Source organism: Fusarium oxysporum, chromosome 7, assembly GCF_000149955.1.
Source record: "Fusarium oxysporum f. sp. lycopersici 4287 chromosome 7, whole genome shotgun sequence".
In the NCBI taxonomy this organism is placed as follows: Eukaryota; Fungi; Ascomycota; class Sordariomycetes; order Hypocreales; family Nectriaceae; genus Fusarium; species Fusarium oxysporum.
Genome location: NC_030992.1, coordinates 2689633 through 2712631, shown reverse-complemented (window position 1 = coordinate 2712631; position 22999 = coordinate 2689633). Strand labels below are relative to the sequence as shown.

The 22999-nt window shown below is 49.4% G+C and overlaps 10 protein-coding genes across 14 annotated transcripts; 5 read left to right on the top strand and 5 right to left on the bottom strand.

Moving 5' to 3' along the window:
* Window positions 1-2: 2 nt before the first annotated feature.
* On the bottom strand, window positions 3-3848 carry FOXG_10258 (uncharacterized protein). 5 transcript variants are annotated; one of them, XM_018389501.1, is made up of 4 exons: window positions 3491-3848; window positions 2590-3437; window positions 2335-2540; window positions 3-2280 (listed from the first exon to the last, which is right to left on the bottom strand). In XM_018389501.1, exons 1-4 carry the CDS (start codon window positions 3602-3604, stop codon window positions 2114-2116), a joined length of 1335 nt encoding a protein of 444 aa, XP_018247789.1. In that variant the 5' UTR covers window positions 3605-3848; the 3' UTR covers window positions 3-2113. The 5 variants fall into 5 exon arrangements, with proteins under 5 accessions (XP_018247789.1, XP_018247791.1, XP_018247793.1 ...); XM_018389503.1 differs by having other exon boundaries at window positions 3-2540; window positions 3491-3619; window positions 3697-3848; XM_018389505.1 differs by having other exon boundaries at window positions 2335-3437.
* FOXG_10259 (uncharacterized protein) lies at window positions 514-1808 on the top strand (the record flags this gene model as incomplete). Its single annotated transcript, XM_018389506.1, has 4 exons — window positions 514-1068; window positions 1121-1271; window positions 1326-1683; window positions 1742-1808. 4 exons carry the CDS (start codon window positions 514-516, stop codon window positions 1806-1808), a joined length of 1131 nt encoding a protein of 376 aa, XP_018247794.1.
* A 166-nt stretch (window positions 3849-4014) lies between the features above and the next one.
* On the top strand, window positions 4015-5349 carry FOXG_10257 (ribonuclease P/MRP protein subunit POP1; the record flags this gene model as incomplete). Its single annotated transcript, XM_018389500.1, has 6 exons — window positions 4015-4158; window positions 4211-4355; window positions 4408-4470; window positions 4520-4621; window positions 4672-4800; window positions 4859-5349. The coding sequence occupies 6 exons, from the start codon at window positions 4015-4017 to the stop codon at window positions 5347-5349; spliced, it is 1074 nt and encodes a 357-aa protein (XP_018247788.1).
* Window positions 4478-6571, bottom strand: FOXG_10256 (uncharacterized protein). The gene has a single exon (XM_018389499.1). The coding sequence runs from the start codon at window positions 6008-6010 to the stop codon at window positions 5354-5356; it is 657 nt and encodes a 218-aa protein (XP_018247787.1). The 5' UTR covers window positions 6011-6571; the 3' UTR covers window positions 4478-5353.
* Window positions 6572-7058: 487 nt separating this feature from the next.
* On the top strand, window positions 7059-9600 carry FOXG_10255 (uncharacterized protein; the record flags this gene model as incomplete). Its single annotated transcript, XM_018389498.1, has 2 exons — window positions 7059-9296; window positions 9346-9600. The coding sequence occupies 2 exons, from the start codon at window positions 7059-7061 to the stop codon at window positions 9598-9600; spliced, it is 2493 nt and encodes an 830-aa protein (XP_018247786.1).
* Window positions 9601-9684: 84 nt separating this feature from the next.
* On the bottom strand, window positions 9685-11059 carry FOXG_10254 (uncharacterized protein). The gene is made up of 3 exons (XM_018389497.1): window positions 10409-11059; window positions 10175-10336; window positions 9685-10122 (listed from the first exon to the last, which is right to left on the bottom strand). The coding sequence occupies exons 1-3, from the start codon at window positions 10789-10791 to the stop codon at window positions 10068-10070; spliced, it is 600 nt and encodes a 199-aa protein (XP_018247785.1). The 5' UTR covers window positions 10792-11059; the 3' UTR covers window positions 9685-10067.
* A 40-nt stretch (window positions 11060-11099) lies between these two features.
* On the bottom strand, window positions 11100-12518 carry FOXG_10253 (uncharacterized protein). Its single transcript, XM_018389496.1, has 2 exons — window positions 12455-12518; window positions 11100-12398 (listed from the first exon to the last, which is right to left on the bottom strand). The coding sequence occupies exon 2, from the start codon at window positions 12387-12389 to the stop codon at window positions 11388-11390; it is 1002 nt and encodes a 333-aa protein (XP_018247784.1). The 5' UTR covers window positions 12390-12398; window positions 12455-12518; the 3' UTR covers window positions 11100-11387.
* A 120-nt stretch (window positions 12519-12638) lies between these two features.
* FOXG_10252 (26S protease regulatory subunit 6A) lies at window positions 12639-14796 on the top strand. The gene is made up of 4 exons (XM_018389495.1): window positions 12639-13148; window positions 13204-13619; window positions 13674-14308; window positions 14368-14796. The coding sequence occupies exons 1-4, from the start codon at window positions 12841-12843 to the stop codon at window positions 14386-14388; spliced, it is 1380 nt and encodes a 459-aa protein (XP_018247783.1). The 5' UTR covers window positions 12639-12840; the 3' UTR covers window positions 14389-14796.
* Window positions 14797-15216: 420 nt separating this feature from the next.
* On the top strand, window positions 15217-17751 carry FOXG_10251 (uncharacterized protein). The gene is made up of 3 exons (XM_018389494.1): window positions 15217-15797; window positions 15853-16215; window positions 16282-17751. Exons 1-3 carry the CDS (start codon window positions 15716-15718, stop codon window positions 17481-17483), a joined length of 1647 nt encoding a protein of 548 aa, XP_018247782.1. The 5' UTR covers window positions 15217-15715; the 3' UTR covers window positions 17484-17751.
* A 14-nt stretch (window positions 17752-17765) lies between these two features.
* On the bottom strand, window positions 17766-20509 carry FOXG_10250 (ribosome biogenesis protein ERB1). The gene is made up of 2 exons (XM_018389493.1): window positions 19763-20509; window positions 17766-19713 (listed from the first exon to the last, which is right to left on the bottom strand). The coding sequence occupies exons 1-2, from the start codon at window positions 20423-20425 to the stop codon at window positions 18085-18087; spliced, it is 2292 nt and encodes a 763-aa protein (XP_018247781.1). The 5' UTR covers window positions 20426-20509; the 3' UTR covers window positions 17766-18084.
* Window positions 20510-22999: the final 2490 nt, after the last annotated feature.

Below are 22999 nucleotides of genomic sequence, written 5' to 3'. Positions count from 1 at the left end.
ACCTACAAATCCGCTAGGTACAGAAACCCCGGATGGCAGCAAATCAAGCCCCTCGTCCGTCGATATGAAAATGGAAGACAACCCAGCAGCATCACCGACCGACTTTGACCCTTTTCTTGCCATCCATCACATCGACCCATATCCATATGCGATCTGGCATGCTTTAACCTGCTTCCACCTCACCTGTATTATTACACCACTCTCTCCCCCAACTTTTGTGATGGGCACGTTGTTTGCTTTCTAAAGGGCTTTCAGGCGCCCTGTTCAACCCTACCAAAGTCGCTAGTCCCCGAGATCGCCACCCGTTTTGGTGATTATTAGCACTAACTTGCTTGTTCTCCCCTCTGGCCTCCAACAGCGCTCGACGTCAGTCAAATCCTCGCAACATACATATATGATCTACTGGTCGATTTGATACCCACGACTCTTCTTGTCCTCTTTATGAAATTCTGTCTATCCCGCGTCAACATTTTCGCTGTTTAATTGCATCATCTCCCATCACACGTCACAACAATGCCAACACCATCATCAAACCCGCCGGTCGAAGCCGCTTCGCCTCGGTCTTACAGTTTCTCGACATGTCCTGACGATGTTCAACATCAGCCACGTCCTAACCGGCAGTCACGCGACGATGATCAAGTCCACGATGCTGATCTACCCGACTCCAATCTTTCTGTCGATGTCGGCTCGCCCCTCGCCGTCGACGCGCCGGCTGCGCCCGAAGGCCCAAGCGACGATGCCACCATGTACGATGGACGTCCATCTGATGAACCGTCCTCAAGATCTTCCACCATGTCTCCTCGTCCTCAAACCGCTACTACGGCTGCCACGACTCCAATGCCTAGCGGCCCAGGGTCTGAAATAAAGGGAAGAGAGGCCGAGATCGGCAGTCAGTTGAGTCGAGAGCCTTCAAATAGCACGCAACGAGCATCTGAAACCGAATCAATCCCTCGAGAATCATCCAGACGGAGAGGGTCGCCGAATGGAGAGTCGGATTGGGTTGATATCGATGCGCAAGAGGATGATCTTTGGTCTCCATCCATGGGCTCTGACTTTTCATGTATGAGGGTGAGTTAAAACGTCGATCGCACTGTATACGCAATGATCTGATGATCGAAAGACTATCCCTTCGGCTCCTTCATCTTACCTACGTCCGGGCAGCAAATTCCATGGCACGCAACAGTCAGAGAGGCAGGTCTACGATGTGCAGGTCGAAATTAAGCATGTTGACATGCGAGAGTCTTTTCTCTGTGGCTATCTGCGTATCCAAGGTTGGTGGTCAGAGTGCAATCAAGATCGACAATGACACTGACTCTGCTTTCAAGGTCTAACTGAGGACCATCCCACCCTCACAACATATTTTGAGGGCGAAATCATTGGTTCCAAGTACAGTTTCTACACACAACACGAGAACTGGGGCGCAAATAGCAAGGTTGACTTGAGTCATTGGGCCAAGTTCACAGCTTTCCGTCCTTTCCAAAAACAAGCTCGCAAGGGGCCTGTCACTATCCGAGATGCTGCCCAACGAGAAACCATCTTTATGCGCTGGAAAGAGCACTTTTTAGTTCCAGACCATCGAGTTCGCACGATAACGGGTGCCAGCTTCGAGGGGTTCTACTACATTTGCTTCAACCAGGTCAAGGGTGAAGTAAGCGGTATTTACTTCCACTCTAAAAGCGAAAAGTTTGTTCCCCATACCAATATCAATCACGCGTCAATTCTGCATACTAATCGGTAACAGGTTCCAGCAATTGGAGCTGAAGCATGTCCCCGACCAGGGATGCTTTGCCGCTACCGAATTTCGTTAAACTTACGGCTACCTCAGTACAAAGCATACTACAAGCTTGGAGCGCGGCGCCGCTACAAGCAAATCGCCAGTCATCGCCTTGGTTTTGTTGCAGGACCGGTTTGGGATATCCAGCACTGTTATAACAACATATAGATGGGAATACGGGAAGGGTTAGGGCCCGCTATCATGACATCTTGACGTGCCTACGTATGTTGCTTTTGTGGGTAATCAGGATTTGGGTTTTATGGGCAGTTTATCACATGAATGCGGAGCATAGGAAGTATTTGATGGGAGCAAAGCGAAGTCTTTCCTGTAAGCGAGGTTTTATTCTTCGGCCTCGAACTTTTTGAAATATCCACGTCGAAACGGGTTGAGTTCGTCTGCCGATGTTCCGTTCAATGTGAGCCTCTGTCGATTTGTGTAAGCCTCGAGGGCCTCTTGCGAGACCTGTGAGTCGGGGAGCCGACGGTAGGTGATGAGTCTCCTTGACCCTGCGAAATGTCAGCAGGTGCAGGATTAGCAACAAGGCTTCAGCGGCAACTCACACTTGTTGAACGGCTGGGTACAGACAGACACAACTCCCATGTAAGGATGGCTGGGTACGGGAATCTCTTGGTCTTCGTCGTTAGCTGTTGGCATCCAGAATGACAGTCGCCCTTCATCCACCAGAGTCTCAGCTGCAAAAGTCAAGATATCATCGAGCATCACCAGAAAGCTATAAGGCTTCTTAGGTGGCACATAAGTTGGCTTCCTGCGATAGTCAGCGAATGCGCAAATCGAACGGCTAGGACATTACGTGCATTCCATGTTGCTTCCCCTGCTCTATCAACCAGGGGGTCTTCTCAGGGTCACGGAGACCAAGAACCCTCAGCCCTTCTCTCACGCCATATGGAGGATCACAAACAATTCCATCCCATGTACGAAGATGCCTCCTAATTGGTGTGTTGGTCAAGTCGGCCGAGAATACGTCTCCTAAGCAAGACCCAATGCCATACTGGTCAAAGTTGCCTTTCAAACTCTTGTTGCCACCCTCGCCGCGGATGCTTCGACCATCGATATCGCTTCCGAATGCAAGGGCACCGAAATGGGCACAGGCGATGGGAAAGGAACCAGTTCCAACGAACGGATCATAGAATAGCTTGCCAGGGGCGGCGAGTGCAAGGTTGGCAGTGACGAGAGCGAGCTCAGAGTCCATACTCGTCGTTGAGATATATCCTCGCTTCTTGAGGTCGAACTTGACCAAGAGTTCTCGCGACGAGTTCCCTACATGTCGTGCGAGATACATCATTGTGGGGTCCGGAATATTCAAGGGGACGCTGTTATAAGGCCACATCTCGAAGATGGTGAACAAGTTGTCAGGGTTGGTCATTTTCACAGGCCCAGTCCAGCCCAGAAATCGGAAAGAGTTGATAAGTTCGATCCTCTTTTTGGCTGAACGAGTTCCTTGGTATGGGTCAACATCGAACTTGAATGATTTTCCAAGATAACTATCCCAGACATGAGATGTGTTTGTCTTGACTGATTCATGAAGTACATCCAGTGTGCTTCCTTTGCCCCAGAGCTCATGGATAGATTGAATGAGAATGGATCTCTTGGCCAGACGCTTAGCCGATTCAACTGAATCAAGGTGCACGATACAAAATGGGGACTATTCACAGTAAGTTTCTGGGTTTAACCAATATTATTCATGGGAGAACAGACGTCTTGGCTATAGTCGACTATTTTCATATCCAGGCCTTCAACCAAGGCCAAAGCCTCGATCTCAGGGACCCGAAAGGTCTCATGCGCCTGAGCAAATTTGATGAGAAAATCCATCTCAATTTTCAGTTTCTGGTGAATCTTGTTGTGTAAGAGGAAGTTCAGTTTACCCTAGGATTTGTGACTTGAAGTGGTGGGGGAAGTCACACCAAATGCCTGACTTCATTGATCAGGAAATTGCTTTACTGCGGTTATTCCACGGCCAGATATGAACCTTAAGAGCGTTCAGTGCTTCACAGTACAAAATATCTGGAAAATTCAGTGATTTGCAGAGTTGAGGATGCAGCTCGACCAAGAGATCCTCTTTAGATTCTGATCTTGTGAGAAAAATTCGCCGAGAAAAACCCGGCTAACCAAAACGTTCCATTTGTGTTACCCAGCACCTCGCATTTGCGACTTACACACGCGCAGAAACAGCATTCGGCATCACACACGGTATAATATCATACTTTTCCTGACCTTCAACCATGTTTCCAGCTGCTGCGCCGTCGATTTATCAATCGCCGAAATGTTTTGTTTCATACGGCACTATGGGTTACCTTGATACCAAGCAAGCTCCTCGCAAGGGCAAGCCTTGGACCGCAGTTATGTCGTTGGATTTCATTCATAAGGTTTGAACAAGCATGGACGCTCAGAATGAATTAAATACTGAACTGAGGTTAGGTTGATCTAATTCTACCTTCAGAGGCCTACGATGCTGCTTGTCAGCAGCTGAGCAACGCTCAAAATGCCCCTCGCTACTCAAAGGTAGTAATGTCGCTTGGAGATATTCTCCAAGGCGACTTTTTTACTGAGTACATCAAAAAGGGCAAGCAGTTCGCTCTGTGGTTAAGTGTTTCTGACGTTGACCCTGTTTCCAGGTGATATCATGATGCTCTCGGAGGGACAGACAGCGGTTAGCACACTATTTACCTTGCGCGAAGGTATACAGCTGGATCAAATCCTTAGAGATTATATACTAACGCTTAGCAGGTATATTAGCCATGTTCGTGGACAAGGAGACGTATGAACGTGCAGGACTTGTTGGTAAACCATATGGTGCAAAGGGTGGGAGAGGGTCAAAACCACGTTGGGGTGAGTGGCCAGATAACAAGTGCCAGGAACAACAGCTAACTCTCGTGAAGTGGTAACATACAACCTTAGAGATCCATCCATGCTTCGAGGACACAAAGGCTATGACAGGCTGATCTATGCCTGCAAGTCTGTCTTCACTCAACCCATGACATGGCTCTTCTGCAATAGCACAACCCAAAGTAAGCACAATCAGGCTCTCTAAACCCGTATGTCGATCTCATACTAATGCTTTCCAAGCCCCGAATCCTGATCCCCTGCAAAAGTTCTCTCCCACAGCCTGTATATCAACATCCAACATATCGCAGGATATCGCTGTTCTTCAACCAAGTCTCGATGTCGACCCAGAGGTTCTCTCTGAAAATGATCGCGAGTCTCTGGAATACTTTGCCACAGAAGTTTACGAGTGGCTCTCACTCATTCGCCTTGGTAGCTCGCGTGTGGAGCCTCGTGACAGCATCGACCCCTATCTTTCAAGGTATTCTGTGCCAGGCGACGATCCCAAGGAATCCAAGGTCTGCAAGTTGAGTTGGGAGGGTTTCATGTCAGCACAGTGGCTTCGTGGCTTGCTCATGGATGTGCTAGTTGCTTGTCCTTCGAGGACCTGGGTTTCCCTTAGTGCTACGAGCTTCTCGAGAAGTGTATCTGGCAACAGTGATGACCTCACTATCCTGAGACCACCCAGCGCGGCCGGGAGGTATCTCATGTGGGAGACGAAATCGTCGGATTGAACTCCTAATCTTGCTTTGATCGCACGTTTCGTTCATCCCCGACACCACCCTCACCCAGAACAGCATCCTCAACCAACTTCCGCAGCTCGGCTTGACCTTGAGGGGTATTGAAATCGTCGCGTTGAGCCAGTTCCTCGATTCTCCTTCGGAACTCTGGGTCGATTTCCTCGGGAATGTCTGTGGTCTCGTCCATCGTGCCAACAGTAACCTTCATTCCCTCTGGAGGGTGGGGGATAACTTCAGGCATGACAGCCGCTGCGGTCGAGGCAGGATCATCGGCCTTCTTGGCTTCGATCATGGCTAGGTATTCCGCAACAGCAGGAAATTCAGCTTCCGCTTCAATCTTTTCTCTAGCTGTTAACCCTTCTGATCCCCGGTGGTTGATGTTTGCTCCGAGCTCTTCGACGAGGACCTGCGCCGCATCTTGGGTTTCGACAACAAACAAGGCAGTCTCGTTGTCCTCATCTTTCAGGTCGACGTCGACATTGAACTCGCGGACTAGCGCTCGCAGGAGGTCGAGATGATTGTAGCTGGCAGCGGCGTGGACGAGTGAATAACCATGCTCATCTTGCGATGATGCGAGTGCTGGGTTCTCTCGGAGGAGGGGCAGCAACGTGGGGTTGTTATCGGCTGCAAGAAGGAATGGGTTTGGGGTAGCCATGATTGTAAATTTCTATTCGGTGCTGTATTGTGACGAAGAATGAGGTCGGAATAGTTCCTTCTATGTACAAAGTTAAGATAGGTTTCTAGCTTGTCGCGTCGTCAGTGTCGAAACCTTTGAAACTTTGCATGTAGAAGATTTTTGGCGGGGTAGCTTGCATGTGGAACCCCACAACCCATCATGACGACTGACCAAATATTAAGATTTCCTCAATTGGGTGCCTATCCAGATCAACACATGGTCTTCTATTAGGCAGAAGGCAAGCTCTATCAACTAATCTAGCCCTTATAAGTCATCTTTAACCCTTTTCCTACACCTGGTGCTCGATTATTGCCGGCGTGACGCATCAGACACAGCAAGGCCATCATTCCAGGGTAAGACCCATCCAGAGTTAGTACTTTGCCCCTCTACATCCAAAGTGCTTGCCTGACCTGATAGTGAAAGGATCCATGGGATGACTCAGTAAAAGGTCTACCAGTTTCCGAACTTGAACACAAAAGTCTGGGACTTTGATTGAACATTAATTTCTCTTCCGTGTGGCCCTTGCTCCCAATAGCGGCCTGACTCACTAAGAGAGTCTAAGTTCGTTCTTTATTGAGGCGGTGCCGTAAGGCAGTTTTCGACTTATTCCTGGCCCGCATCAACCTTAGCACAACCGCCACAACCTCATTTGAGCTGCGTCTACAGAAATAACATCGCGGACCCGGTCTACATATAAAGGCCCAGCCAGTGGCAATACTTGTATCTGGTTTCAGTTTATACACATTTACAGATACCCTTTGTGCACAATAATACGCACACTGTTGTCCAGTTCAGTTCACTTGACAGGGCACTGTAAGCAACTGCAGCATCATCACGCGCGCGACTCTTTCCTTGACTCGGATTTTTAAAAAAGTGAGTTCCTCCAGATCTCAGATGCTCAGGATTCCGGAAAACAATCCTTTGGGTTTGCTGGAATAAGTTGGCTCAGATCACTTGACAGAAGATTGCCTGCCCCTCGAGTGAGGAAAGCGTCTCATCTTGCCTGAGAACCATCGCCGTCAACCTCATGCTTGCTTACCGTCGTTCTCTGCGTTCTCTTCTCACACCCCTCAGCAGAGTCACCACGAATCACCAGAATATTCGAGCTTCTTCAACGGCTCTCGACAGAATGTCTGCCCCTTATACTCCCCAGGACGTTCAAGCCGTAGCGAACGTGGTGCGTGCTTTGGACAGTGCCCGAAAGGACAAGAAACGCGGCGGATTCGCAATCAAAAAGACAACGTTCGATGTTAAAGGATCAAAGGATGGCATCCAAGTCGACTCCTGGCGCTTGCAGGACTGGGATTACAAGCGACGTGATTTGCCCACATATGCGCGCGGCCTCTTCACTACCAAGACACGACGAAACGAGCCAGAAATCGCCGTGAGAGGCTACGACAAGTTCTTCAATGTTAACGAGGTTCATGAGACCAAGTGGGAGAACATCTTCACACGGACCCAAGGCCCCTACGAGCTGACACTCAAGGAGAACGGCTGCATCATTTTCATTGCCGGATTGGAAGACGACACATTGATTGTGTGCAGCAAGCACTCGACTGGTGACCGAGATGACATCCAAGTCAGCCATGCTAGCGCCGGAGAGAAGCGCCTAGAACAACAACTGGCTGCCGTTGGCAAGACGAAAGCAGATCTTGCACGAGAGCTCCGCAAGAGGAACGTGACTGCCGTAGCGGAGCTTTGTGATGACCAATTCGAGGAGCACATCTTAGCATACGGTCCAGATAAGGCTGGGCTATATCTCCATGGTATTAACCTCAACCTACCCGAGTTCGCTACCTACCCCAGCCGTTTCGTTCAAGAGTTTGCCGATGAGTGGGCGTTTCGTAAAACGGGTCTTATCACAATGGACGACATCCACCAAGTCAAGGCTTTCCTCGAAGAAGTAGCTGAAACTGGAGCACACGATGGTCGCGATGTCGAGGGTTTTGTTATACGTTGCAAGATGTCCCACGACCCTTCTACACATCCATATCGCGACTGGTTTTTCAAGTACAAGTTTGAGGAGCCATACCTGATGTACCGCCAATGGAGAGAGTGTACTAAGGCCTTGATTGCTGGAAAACAGCCAAAGTTCAAGAAACACACCAAAATCACCGAGGAGTATCTGCTTTACGCCCGAAGACGACTTGCCGCAGACCCGAAGCTGGGAAAGGAGTACAACAATAACCACGGGATCATCGCTCTCCGCGATGACTTCTTGAAATTCAAGAACATTAACGGTGCAGATGCAGCTAATATGGGAGAGCTGGATCCTCTTGTAATGACAGAGGTCACTCGTGATGTTATTCTGTGCCCTATTGCCACCATTGGCTGTGGCAAGACAACCCTCGCTATGGGACTCTCGCACCTTTTCGGTTGGGGTCATGTTCAAAACGACAATATCTCTGGCAAGGGCCGGCCTCCACGCTTCACAAAGATGGTGTTGGACGAACTCAAAGACCATCCTGCCGTGATTGCAGACCGAAACAACGCACAGAGACACGAACGGAAGCAGATCATTACGGATGTGAAGCTTCAGCATTCTTCTGCCAAGCTTGTCTGCATGAATTTCAAGCATGATGAAGAGTCAATCGATGAGATTCGGCGAATTACCCAGGAAAGAATTATTGCCAGGGGTGATAACCACCAGACTATCCATGCAGCAAGCGATAAAGAGAAGTTCATTGGCGTAATGGAGGGCTTTATCAACCGATATGAAGCTTGCAATCCGCACTCTCGACCCGACGATGGGTTCGATGCTGTGATCGACCTTGATCCTACAGCTAGCAGCCGACAGAATCTCGAAACTCTTGTTACACAACTCCACAAGTTATTTCCAAATCTTGTCAAAGAGATTCCCTCTGCTGCAGCATTTGACGCTGCGATGGATTACGCCCTCGGCTACAAACCAGATTTCAGGCACGATATACCTGACAGGGGCAAAAAAAGTTACCCGCAGCAGCAAAAACCTAAAGTTCAGAAGCCAAGAAAGATGGAATACATGGCTGTGGGCATTTCGACCCAGGAGGTCAACAATGCTCTTGAGCAAGCTTTCAAAGCCACCCCACCTACAACTTCGCGGCTTTATACACAACTCAAACAAACACGACGCATACAGCCAAAATTCCATGTCACTTTGCTGCACAAGGCCGGCAGTAAGGAGCACCCTGAGCTCTGGCAGAGATACGCAGCGCTGCAGAAAGAAGCAGAGGCTGCTGGCGACCCTGAAGGGAAAGTTGGCGAATGCGATGTCATGCTCGAACGAGTAAGCTGGCCCAAAACCCATGAGCTCTACAGTAACTGACCGTAAATAGGCTGTGTTTGATGACAGGATCATGGCTATCGTGGTTCGCTTAGCAGACCAAAATGACCAATGGCAGTGTGTAAACCGCGTTGCTCACATAACGGTCGGAACTCGAGATGATTCTGTAAAGCCTAAAGAAAGCAATGACCTACTGGGAAGGTGGCTGGAAGTGGGTAGTTCCCTAGAAACCAAGATTGGAGAGGTTGTATTCGAGGAGAGGCCTACGCTCAAGGGTACAGTGGCACCTGTACTTAGCAAGTTTTAGAGGAGTGAGATGCAAGGGTTGAGTATGCAGTGATAGATTTTCAAGGAGCACTAGCATGATTTGAGAATACGGACTCCACGGAGTCCATCCTCACGGGTTCAAAATATATTTTGAGAGACCTAAATAAGATACTTCATTTTTGTCTCCCCATGGCTGAAAGTAAGCTCAAATACGTTAAGCGACTTTGAAGTGTAGGAAAGACGGTCTTCAAGAACTGGATGAATCAGCTGAATTTCAAGACGGAAGAGCCGAGGCTGAAGGCACTTGGTTTTCTAGAACAATTCAAGTGTGCCAGAAGGGGCGTGAGCATATCTATTAACGTGATACGACAGAGGGTTGGCTTCTAGCATGAGGTAGGTAATTCGATTGCCAGTCCTGAGCTGCGAAGGGGTATTGTGAATACGACTAAATGGACAAAACTCAAAAAAACAATACAATACAAGCAGCGCGTGCAACTCAATTATGCGTTACTCATCATCAAGGAATCGACTAGCGAGGGCACCGAAGAATGGCACCTCGAATCTAAGAAGTCTATTAATAACGAGATCGGGATGGACTGGGGGGTTCCGCATACCTGTCGAGTATCTCTGCATCTTTGTAAGCTCGTAGAGTGAGAACAGCGATTAAGGCAATATCACAAAGGAAAAAGAGCCAGCTCAGGAACGTTGACCATGAAAATATAAGATGGAAGACCATAATGGCTGTGAATAGCAATGCAGATTGCCAAGCATGAAACCTAATACGAGTGTCAGAAAACGAACATACATTGGTGAAAGTTTCGAAAACGGCCATAAAGATGCAATCGTACCTCACATAGTCACTATTCCGCTCCAAGATCAGCAGTATAATCGCCCCCAGTGGTGGAAATGCGACATATGCTAGACAGGCTTCGTAATCCAGGCGCATTCCTAAGCTTGTGTCGAACTCGCTGACTTCGGCAGCAGGATAGGTACCAGGCATTGTGCTTGGTCCACCGAAAGCGCGGTTATCAGGACTAATGGCCGCCCAGCCAGCTGACTGGCCATCAAAACCGCTCCATCCTCTTTGTGGCTGTGGGTGCTGAAGCGGTGGAGGAGAGGCGACGGGTGAAAACGATCGTCTGGCATCGTAGGATGGTCGAGGCGAGGCATAGTCGGGAGAGGTCACACGTGAGTGCTCCGGGGGAGATGATTGATAAGGAGCGAAGTCCATATTGTGTGTGTTGAATTATGTTGCTGATTCGATGTAGACGGTTCGGTAGGTGAATTGAATGAGATAGAACAGTAAACAGGTCGCAATCGAGCTCCAGTAACTACCCGTCGCCTTGTTTTCCCTTTATTTCACAGCTTTATGATACCTTAGAGGAAAGTGGTGATCTTGACGTGTTGTTGTAAAGTGGTTTGCGACTATTGAGTTGATCGAGAGGCGGGGCGGTGATAGTAGGTCAAGGTTGTTCTTGGTAAGGTTGGAGTTAGCTCTCGCATACCTAGAGTACCTGCATATAATAATAGTAGCTTTCAGCCACACATTACGGATAAAGCCACACTTGTTAACAAGGCCCCGACAAGGGTAGAGTATCAGCTGGAACGATTCTGCCTTTTGTCCAAAGCAGCAGAGTATTTACCAACGTTTGCTTCTGTAACCAATGGACAACGTGCCATAGAATATGGTTTTGCCGGAAGAACTCTCGATCTAGCCAGCTTTGACATTGCAACGATCCAATATGCTGTTCGTACATCTACACATACATGGCCTTTATAAGGCGTCTCATTTGTACATCGTATCTCAAAACCTCCCGAGCTCTATGTTCATTCGCCATCCTTTTTGTCGCCCTTGGTCTCGTCTTCTAGCTGGCCCTTTCTGCCCTCCAGAGCCAACCACAAGCTTCGGCTTCCGCCCTCCAGTGTACTGGTGATGCCCAATCCGACGCCTTGGAGCATGGCCACCAACTGGCCCCTCAAGCCTTCCAGGCCGCCCTCAATACCGCCAACCCAGTTGATACCAGATTGATCAAAGATCTTGCCTTCAACGCGGCCACCGACAAGTAGTAACTTGGCAAGACCACTTTGGCAGATGGGATCGTGAAAACCAGGGTTCTTCTTCCTCGAAGGAGCCGGGAATTTACCCGGAACAGGTGCCAGAACACTCAATGCTGCAGCGAGATGGGCCGGAGAGACGGCAGGGAGAACCAATGCAGCCAAAGGGCCAACCATTACTGGCTCGATCTGGGCGTAGCTTGAGTCCTCGGGTACTTCGGCATTCTTGATGGTTTCATAGGCAGCTTCGGAAAGATCATGCACAACAGGGCCCCGCACCGTCCTCGTTGTCTTCTTCGACGCAGCAGCAGCTTCAGGGTCGTAGAACTCAACAAGCTTGAGTGCCACGCGCAGCATGTTGGTTCGCACCACCTGTAATTGGACTAATGGGGTGATATCGACAGGTTCAGCACCAGGAATCGCATTGGGCTTGGGAACTGTGGAAAGAGTCTTCTTCAGCTCTCGCCGCACTGCAGCCCACTCTACGGCCGTCAAATTGCTATGTTGAAAGAATAAGATCAAGGGAGTCGTTCGGAGGAGTGATGTGTAGGTCCGGATCAACTGGCTCTTTCTCGTCTCAACAGGTCGGGCGCTGGGAGGTTTGGTAATGGGAGCGTGGTCGATTGGCTTTCGAACCTCGGTAACCGCAGCCGAATAGTTTGGCGACGTCGAAATACTGCGAAGAGTCGTTGTCCATGGCCCGTGTGAGAGGTGTGATTCTCTGCGCAATTGACGCAGACAGGGCGACGCAGCCCGTGATATTCGTGAAGCCATACTTTCTAGCTATGGGGCATGTCAGAACAGAGTATCAACCATTCGAGAGTTAATGCTGTACATACATGAAATTGTCTTCCTGGCTCCGTAGCCAGATCAAAAATTCCACAAGCACTCACAGCCGCTACATGCCAATTGCAAGAGAGTTTCGATCCGTGCTTGGCCCGTGCACCGGATCAACCCACCGCCGATCCCCGGCACTGCAAGGCCACTGGAGCCAATGCCGGGCTGTTGCTGGCAGGCCAGGCTGATTACGCGCGACCTGACTGCCTACCTGACAGCTTGATCTTTGGTGTCTGTCGTTGGAGCATCCATAGCTTTTGACTTTTGCATTCAATTCACAGCTGCCCGCCACCCACAACGACCTTGCGTTTACCTCCATCACCCCTAATACGAGCTTGTAGCTGTATCAACGCATTCAGATCAGATTCAATCCACGTCATTTCCCACCATGTCGACTCTCGAGGAGCTCGATGATCTCGACCGCCGAGACAAGGAGGAGAAGAAGAGAGATGGTGACGACAAGAAAGAGAAGAAGCCTACTGATGGCGACGCCGACATGCAAGATGCAGAGGAAGAGGAGGACGACATCCTTGACGAAGAGATCCTGGGGCTGAGCACACAAGACATTCAAACCCGCAAACGATTGCTAGAGAATGATTCTCGCATCATGAAGAGTGAGTTCTCGCGGTTATCACACGAGAAGGCTGCCATGGGTGAGAAGATCAAGGAGAACCAGGACAAGATTGCCAACAACAGGTTTGTTTCCGGTGAGCCATGGAAATGTGGATGTCATCGCTAACTTGGTTTATAGACAACTCCCTTACCTGGTTGGTAACGTCGTTGAGCTGCTTGACCTGGACCCTACGGCCGAATCATCAGAAGAGGGTGCCAACATTGACCTGGATGCCACTCGAGTTGGAAAATCAGCCGTTATCAAGACGTCTACGCGACAAACAATCTTCCTCCCTTTGATTGGCCTGGTCGACGCCGATAACTTAAAGCCTGGCGACCTTATTGGTGTCAACAAGGACTCGTACCTTATTCTCGATACGCTCCCGGCCGAGTACGACAGCCGTGTCAAGGCTATGGAGGTGGATGAGAAGCCCACAGAACAGTACACTGATGTTGGTGGACTGGATAAGCAGATTGAAGAGTTGGTGGAAGCAATCGTATGGCCCATGAAGGAGGCTGAGCGTTTCAAGAAGATTGGCATCAAGGCCCCAAAAGGTAACATTGGAGGAGAAGTCGTGAAAGCCAATCGTATATACTAACTCTACTTAGGTGCACTGATGTACGGTCCCCCAGGTACAGGCAAGACTTTACTAGCACGAGCCTGCGCAGCACAGACGGACGCTACGTTCTTGAAGCTGGCAGGTCCTCAACTGGTTCAGATGTTCATTGGTGATGGCGCCAAGCTCGTACGGGACTGCTTTGCGCTGGCTAAAGAAAAGGCTCCTGCGATTATTTTCATCGACGAATTGGATGCGGTTGGTACCAAGCGCTTCGACAGCGAGAAGAGTGGCGACCGTGAAGTTCAGCGAACCATGTTGGAGCTACTGAACCAGCTTGACGGTTTCGCCTCTGATGACCGAATCAAGGTGTTGGCTGCAACAAACCGAGTCGATGTTCTTGATCCTGCGCTTCTCCGATCTGGCCGACTCGATCGCAAGATTGAATTCCCCCTGCCAAATGAGGAGGCCCGCGCTCAGATCTTGAAGATTCATTCCCGCAAGATGAAGGTTGACCCCGGTGTCAATTGGGGTGAGTTGGCCCGAAGCACGGATGAGTTTGGAGGTGCTATGTTGAAGGCTGTTTGTGTGGAGGCTGGTATGATTGCTTTGCGATCAGGCAAGAACAAGATTGGCCACGAGCATTATGTTGATGCCATTGCTGAGGTGCAGGCCAAGAAGAAGGATGTAAGTGATAAAAACTTGGAGTCGTGCCATGCAATTTGCTTGCTAACTAAACTGAACAGACTGTCAACTTCTACGCTTAATTGTGATGATGTTAGATATTGCGGACTGGGTTACTGGTCAAACGAGCCGGGGCATTGGGGATTAGACGCGGCAAAGGCGAACATAGATCAATGTAACACTATCTCGACATACCGCCGTCTCTCATGGGGCCTTGACTTTTGAATGGTGAATTGACTCGACTCGGGAGTCTAAAAGTCGACATTGACGCCTTGGAATCGTAGATGTCAACGTCTTTAATGTAGATGCCTTTACTACCTATGGAGTTTTAGGTACTATTTGAGCAGGTTGTTTTATGTTGATATACCTAGAATTATAATTATATGAGATCAACAGTAGGGACAGGGTTTCAACACTCCAGACCCAGTCATTCAACGATTCCAAGGTAGTCATTTCTACAACACCCAGCCAAGTCGTAGTCTCCAGGCAAAGATCATTATGTCAGCAACAATTTGACAATTACCTGAAGACCTGCTGATGCAGCTGGAAACAAATATGCCCTTCTCAGGCATCTATTTATTGATCTGTGTGACCTAGACTAGCAGTATTTGATATGAATGGATCTGGCCGGAAGGTAACCCCACCGGAGCATTTGTTCCATTCGAGAATCGAGATCGACCTCTAGGAGTGCGGTTCGATTAAACATGGATGAGAAACAAGCATGTGCTTCACAGAAAGGACATTTTCAGCCCAGCTAGGGCAGTTTCTGGCAGCGGAATGTACCGATATGTACCGGCTGGACTTAGTCATCTGGCGACTTACCTGTTCGAGCCTGGAGCTTGTGCGGGGCGGGTCATGCAAAGTACGTCATGGTGGCGCCTGGGGAGGGCACTCATCCAAGGCTTGTTTGTGCAAAATCACATCGCGATGATGAACGATAGGCAATGATGATGCTGATGGTGACGCTGCTGCCCCTTTGTTGACGAGTGATGAAGTATTGTGATACAGACTCTTGTGGAACTGTTTTGGTGCAACTGCCTCTCACAATTCAGGCTTTGCTTAGCTGTTGCGTAAGTATTCTGTACCTCTCTGTTACTCAGTGTAAACTGCCAAATTCCAGCCACCCATGACAACGGCACAGTGACGTGATAGATTTCCCTTCCCGTGGCTTGCTCTCCTACCTACAATGTGTCTTTTCTTTTCACACCCTCATCTCGCTTCAGTTGCGTAACTCTTCCATTCTCATTCCTCTTCCAATTCTTTACCTTCTAATTCCCCCGAGGTGATTCCTATCATCACACTCTTCTGCGACCTAACTCCTGTCATTTCTTCGCGACTTGGCATTGTCTACACAAGGAACAAGATTTGTACCAACATTTCCATCTCTCTGAAGCAGAAGCAGCAGCCAAAATGAGATTTTTGAACGCCGTCTTGGCCACGGTAGCCATCAGCGGTGTCACCGCCAGCACATGGCTCCCTGGCTCAAAGCCTGGTAAGCTTGCCACCGCCCTTCCTCCTGGTCTGCCGCATGGTCTAACAAAAGTCAGTTTACAACAAGTGGCACGAGACCGAGCTGGAGCGCTGGCTCTCAGATCACGATGTCCCCTACCCAACACCTGCCGACCGCAAGGATCTCGAGTCCTTGATTGAGAAGAACTGGGAGAATCACGTTGTTACTCCTTACAACAGCTGGGACACCAACCAACTCAGCTCTTACTTGCAATCAAAGGGTAAGGAGGCCAAGAACGAGGCCGCTGCCTCAAAGGATAGCCTTTTGTCCCAGGTAAAGGCCAACTGGTATGAGACTGAGGGCAACGCCCAATCTGCCTGGCTCAACGTCAAGGATTGGATTCTCGACACTTGGACTGAGAGCCAGTTGAAGGCATTTGCCGACAAACATGGAATTCCTGGTAAGTCCATTTGCTGTTCTGGCCATGATGGTTTTGATTTGCTAGAGAACTAATCACTCATCACAGTCCCCCAACCCCGCCACCGTGATACGCTTCTCCAGAAGGCTCGCTCTAGCTACGAGACCGTTGCCAAGAAGGCCAACCAGGCTTCATCGTACCCCGGTAACTGGCTCTACGAAACATGGTCCGAGTCTGATCTCAAGGAATGGCTTGACACCCATGGATTCCCCGCCCCTCAGCCCATGACACGCGATAAGCTCATTGCCTCCGTTCGACGCAACTCTCGTCTTGCCTACCTCAAGGCTCAGGATCAGGCCGCTAGTGCCACCGCCAGCGCTCAGGGCGCATACGCCACTCTTACTGACATGATCATTGATGCCTGGAGCGAGTCCCAGCTCAAGGAGTTCTGCGACAAGAACGGTATTGCTGTTCCTCAGGGCACCAAGGCCAACGAACTCCGCGCCCTCGTCCGCAAGCATCGAGCCGATATCCTCGGTGATAACATTTCTGCCAGCGCTGCATCCGCTTACGGTGCTGCCACCTCTAATGCCCAGAACCAGTACGCCAAAGCCACCGACAGCGCTTCTTTGGCTGCTCAGGATGCTTTCAACCAGGCTGTTGGAACCTGGTCCGATAGCCGTCTCAAGTCTTATCTCGACGCTCGTGGCGTCCCTGTTCCCCAGGGCTCCAAGAAGAATGAGCTCGAGGCTCTCGTCCGCAAGAACGCCCACGTTGCCTACCACGGTGGAAACGCCTGGACCTTTGATGACTTTAGCTACGACAACTTGAAGAAGTACCTTCAGCGCAACGGAGATGCTGCTGCCAAGCAGGTAGCCGAGAAGAAGGATGCCACTCGCGATGAGCTCTATGATGCTGCTCAGTCCGCCTACTCTTCCGCTTCTTCGGCCGGAGGATCTACCTGGGCTTCAGCCACTAGCTACCTTACTTCGGCCACTAACTCTGCCAAGCAGTCTGCCTTCGATGAGTGGACCGAGACTGATCTCAAGTCCTACCTCGATAGCTATGGTGTGCCTGTGCCACAAGGATCTAAGCTTGAGGATCTGAAGGCTGAAGCACGAAAGCAATCCACGTACTTTAGGTACGGCACCAGCTCCCCGACTGGAACTTTCTTCGCTAAGCTCGGAGAAACTGCCCGCGATACCTACAACTGGGTTGCCAACCAGCTTCAGCTTGGTGGCCAGGCTGCGAAGCAGAAGGCTGCGGAGGCCGAGGCTGATGCTAAGGCAAAGATCCGTGAGGAGCTGTAATGCGCTGAAGACACCCGAAACATTTGAGTTCAGTGCTCAGATGGTTGAAGATCCTTGTGGTCTTGGAACATGCGATATCAGTGCGGCAGGTTGCCATTGATGAAAAGGCGAGAAGACAAGGTCAAAGCTGGCTATATTTTAGCCATAACGAGGATGCAGACTATGGTACTTTAGGTCGTTTGCTTTAGCAGCTAGTTATGTTTTACGAATCCTATTTTGTTAATCACATGAGAATGATTGTCAATTGATGTGAATGTCGATAATTGAGTCTTGAATGCAACGCGTGCAGTAAAATATATGATGCTGGCTACGAGGGTGCGTCGAAATTGCGTGGCCACCTGTAGCTGACGCTTTGCTGCCCTTATCAACAATGCACATCAAATATGCAGTGTGAAGTAGGTTGGAATATTTTTTAAGTCCTTGACGGGATCTAGAAACAAGATCACAAAGCAGAATATATTGACGCAAAAGTATGAATAAAAATATGATGTAATTCTGTTTTCTGTTTCCTAACGCCATCGCTGGAAGAAAATCCACGGCGACCAAAATTAAGTTCTCGTCTCCCCTTATGGTACGGGTAGAACCATTCACCACACCATCATCATGCCCAGAGCCTGCAGGTTCCATCTGCACCAGCACTGAGACACCATGGGTGCTTAGGGTGCCAGTCCACGTCAAGGACACCCAGCTTGTTGATTACTTTATGGCCCTTGAGCATCTTGACAGGTACAATAGTCGCGTTCTCCATAAGATCGCTCACAACCTTGCCGTGGAAGATCTGTAATGTTCCGTCATCACTGGCATCAGCGAAGAGAGGCAGGCTGCGGTGGAATTTGACAGCCCGGATTGCTTCGGGGTGGAATCGCATCGTCTTGTAAGGGCGAGACGACAGATCAAGATCATGCCACAGCAGTCTCCTGTCGTATGAGCCAACAATAAGGTTATCTCCACCAGGGTGAATATCAAATGAAGAGATCCATCGGGCACCAGGTTGAACAACCTTGACGAGTTCCTGGCGCTGGAGATCGTAGCACCTGATCATGCGCTGAGTAGCAACAAAGAACAGTGGCCTTGAAGGATGGAACTGAGCCGTCTGGGCAAGACCAGGCAGCTTTCGGAAAGGGATTTGACTGAGATGCTTGGAGAGCGTATGGATGGCGACTGAGCTCCTTTGTCCGGTTGGTGAGACAGTGGAGATGAACTCACCTCGCCTATGCCAGCTGATGACCTTGATTGTTGACCTGACAGTAGCCATGAGCAGTACACCAGCAGCTTCCAGCTTGCCTCCAGGTCGTGACCACTTGGCAGGAGGTTCTTTCTTCACACCATTAACTGCACTGGGCTGTGCGCCATTAGTAGCGTAGCCGAAGCCAGCGTCGAGAACATCGCGACTGGCTTTCTCAACAGCGTCACTGGCTACCGAGGGAATCATGAAAAAAAGATCCTCTCCAGCGGCAGCAGCCAGAATAAAGGTCTCCTTATTGGGCCGCCATCGCACAATGTTGACTGGCTCCTCGCTGCTAAGCTTTGCCATCCATTCTTGGTGACCGTTGAGAGCCCAAACACGGACTGTGCCGTCATCGCCACCTGAAGCCACGAACTCACCATCTGGACTGAACGATACAGAACGGACTCGACCATCGTGGCCACGGAAGATGGTCTGGTTGAGGGTGGGGAAAGGCTTGAGGTCTTCTGGTCGAGGAAGCTTGGGCAGAAGAGAATTGGGGTCGATGTTGAGCCTGTTCTTCCTGATTCGTGGCGCGAGGTAAAGATCCAGACAGCGATCGAAGCGTTCCTTGACGAACTCGCCATAACCAGGAACCTTGCGCAGCGAGTCGAATTTGGCAGGCAAGTACTCCTTTTCTCTCTCCTCGGGATCTTGGTTCTTCCAGGCTTCCTTTTCCTCCTCGGTCGGCAAGTACTCGGGTGGTGGGTTGTAGCTAAGGTCGTATCCAGGAGGAGCGAGCTTGGGAGCTGGGATGTTCATAACATGGGGGTCTTGAGGCTCTTCATTTGCCCATACATCGTAGTAAGACTCTTCCTTCTCTTCCTCTTCTCGTTGTCGCTCCTCGGGAGGCTTGTATGGTAGGATGCGTCCTTCCTTGATGGCTCGGACAAGCTTGGCAACACGCTTGGCTTCATGCTTTGAGGGAACAAATCGCCGCTTCGGTTCTGGCGCAGCGCTCAGAGGCATCTTTTCCTCAATACTGGTGAAGTATGGCACCATATCCTGCGATAGTTAGCGGTGTCGGGCAATGGAATTGAAGTGAAGGACATACAGGGTAAGGATCGTAATCCTCGTTGGGAACCTCGTTCATTTGTAGTCGTTTAAGAAGTTCAAGCTGGTCCTGGGTCAAATCCAAAGGTTTTCCAGTTTCAGGATCTGTCAAGCCAGTCCAACCCTTGGGAATCTCAATACTGTCGAGGAGAGCATCCAGAGCCTCCCCAGTGGCTGGGCGCATAATCTTCTTGCCATTGATATCGTATCCGATGTGAGGATAGGAGTCGTAGAAAGAGAGGGGAATGTTGCCAATTGTGTTGGTTGGGCCTTGGGCATCTGAATCGTCGCTGTCATAGACAGGATCAACCTCAGCGTACTCGTAGCGCTCCCCGCCGTTGGCATCCTTGACGACGCGATAGTTTGGTTCCGAATTATCAATGTCGAGTGGGGGAGGAGCCGTGAAGCTGTCGTCTACGTCGGAGGAGGCGTCTTCGCTGTACGCATCATCGTCCTCGTCATCATCATCTTCGTCATCATCGTCTCCGTCGTGCTCATTCGTGTCTTGGCCGTCGAGTCCATCCTCAAGATCGCTTTCCTCAAAGTCAGATCCATCTTCGCTCTGTGACAAAACTCCGTCCAATTCCACGCCGGCGAGCTCGTCATCAACGGGAGCAGGTTCCGCGAGAACCTTTCGCTTGCGTGATGCCAATGTTGGTGCCATTGGATCTATCCAGTTGATCAAGAGGAATTTTGCAGAAGATTAGCGGGTTGAATGGTAGGAAAGCGATTATTTTTTTTTTTTTTTGCGACAGATAAGATAAGACTAGAAGGAGAACAAGCCAAGCTGGCTGGGGAAAGGTGGAGCCAACGATGGAAAAGTGGAGATCATCAGGGTAGGTACTCACTCTATGACTTTACCAAGAACAACCTTGGACTTCATGTTAATGATAATGACAATCATCCTGCCCTTCTTAGCCTTGGGCTGTATATGCTGATATATTAGACGTTATATAAAAGACTCATATGTGATTGATGAATCACTGTTCAATACTCCTAAGTTGCTTCTTGACGCTGGATGAGAGCACTAGAAACTACTTCGTTCAAGTCGGCCCTTGTATTGAAGATGAAGAAAACTTTAGGCTTCTGCATAGAAAGTGTGTACATGAACTTCAATAGTTTGAGTGTCACCCCTGGAACATTGGAGAAGCTCGTCCTCAGCGTGGTCGTTCTCGTGCCGCTGCGATTAGTTGGAAGCTAGGGAAGCTCATGACTGTTTGAAATTGGCCGACTAGAATAATTGGAACACAGATAGGAGAACGATTAAATCTTCGCCTCCTAGAATTCAAGGCCGAGCGAGATAATATTAATCTTGTTGATTACAGAAGTGCCATCTCGACTATAGCATCAAGGCTTGGTGTCTTGATCCAGCTGCCAGGAACAACAGCTTGTCTGACGCCACAATGGACTCGATTCAGACCCTTGCATGCCTCGCTTGATGAATATTGATTCCACCAACGTTCAGTGGCTTTCAGGGCTAACAATCCCGATGAATGGATATGTACTACGTAGTAATTACTTTCCTCCGATGCTAACTCTTTTTCATTAAAGCGCCGAGATGCCTGAATCTGGTCTGAAGGCTGATAACTTGCCCTATATCGGAAGGGCAACATGATGCATAAACAATCCTTTCCTCCTCTGACAGTACTTATGCAAGACGAGGTTATGTCTTGAAATAAGCCATATTCTTACCTCTAAACATATGACATTGGCATATCGTCTCTTTCAAATGCATTTCCTCCATGCTTTGCCCATTGAAGTTGCATGGAAAAAGGCGTCGGGCATTCCGAACCACGCGACCAATGGTGAATATATCAGCCAAGGTTGTAAATCTCTTTCATGATCCGGTTTACATACAGTGGAGGCTAGACTATTCCGACAACCATTCTCCGGCTCCTTCTCTGCCCTATACTGTTTGTTGGTGGCTGAACCTATTAGCCAAGTTGGGAATAATATGAAGTTAGACTGAGTTTGGTAAAACCAACAACGGGAACAACGAGACACTAGCACGGAACAACAAATTTCGGAGGCCCTCGATTATCTAGCAATGCTCTCCAAAGGTTCAAGGGTTGTCTCAGGGTTGTATTTAGAGAAGCAGGTTGAAAAGCAAAGATGATAAGGACAAGCTCTTCACTGTTCATGGTCATACCACTAGCATTTATGAGAATTCAAGTTCGATATGCCCTGCTATCTGAAATCAGCCACATATCAATGACCCAAGCTTCTGGAATCTTACCAAGCACAGAAGAATCAGTCTGTCAATTTCATCTTGTGGCTTACAAGAACCAGCTGAGCTTTCCCACTCTTATTCCAGTTGCGGAACCGGAGCGTTTCGTCCATATTGAATAATATGTTCCCAAGGCTTGGACCCCGATCTAGAAGCATACGAATATGGTTTGGCTCCTGTATTGATACTTCACAATAGAAACCGTTATAGACCACACTCGTGGCTGTTGGTCTATCGCCTATCAAATGCCAGACAAGCCTGATCGTGGCTCTCACATCTGCCCATGACAAGAAAGGTCTACAATATGGTTTAGGCCTCTATCGATGATGTACAAAAGGCTTGCCCCAATATTTCGGTTATAACCACCAACGCCAGTTGGTGGTTCAGTGAACCAACAGCACGTTCCGACTCTTGGCAGTGGTTCTGGGCCTTCTCCTACAAGACTGACAGCTTGACCAGCATCCGAAATCCAAAAGAAAGGTGCACTATGTTGATGTATAAATGAGATGTCTGGGGCTTGACAAGGCGGCTCCCTATAATGATGGCAGTGATTTCATACCTCGCCCAATATTCGCCTTCGTCCTACTTGTGTGTCACTGATAGCAATAGTGCTGTTCTTTACTCTTGTCAATGCCATGGCACCCGTAGTCGATGTATCATACAGCAAATACAGGAGCAAAGGCCTTGGACACGATGTTACTCACTGGCTCGGAATGCGTTACGCTGCACCTCCTTTGGGTGATCTCAGATTCATGCCTCCCTAAGACCCAGTCAGGAGTCGTCAGACAAAGAACGCAAATAAAGGGAGTAATTCCATTTCGCTGAAATTTGAACCTACTGGATACTGAGCCATCTTCAGTTTAGGCTCAAATATGTTTCCCAGAGCGCAAAAACTCGATTCATTGGAAAGTCACAGTTTGAAGATTGCCTGTTCCTCAATGTGGTTGCGCCGTCAAACGCTTCCAGGCACGCCAAACTTCCCGTCTTCGTCTACATTCAAGGCCCTTGAGT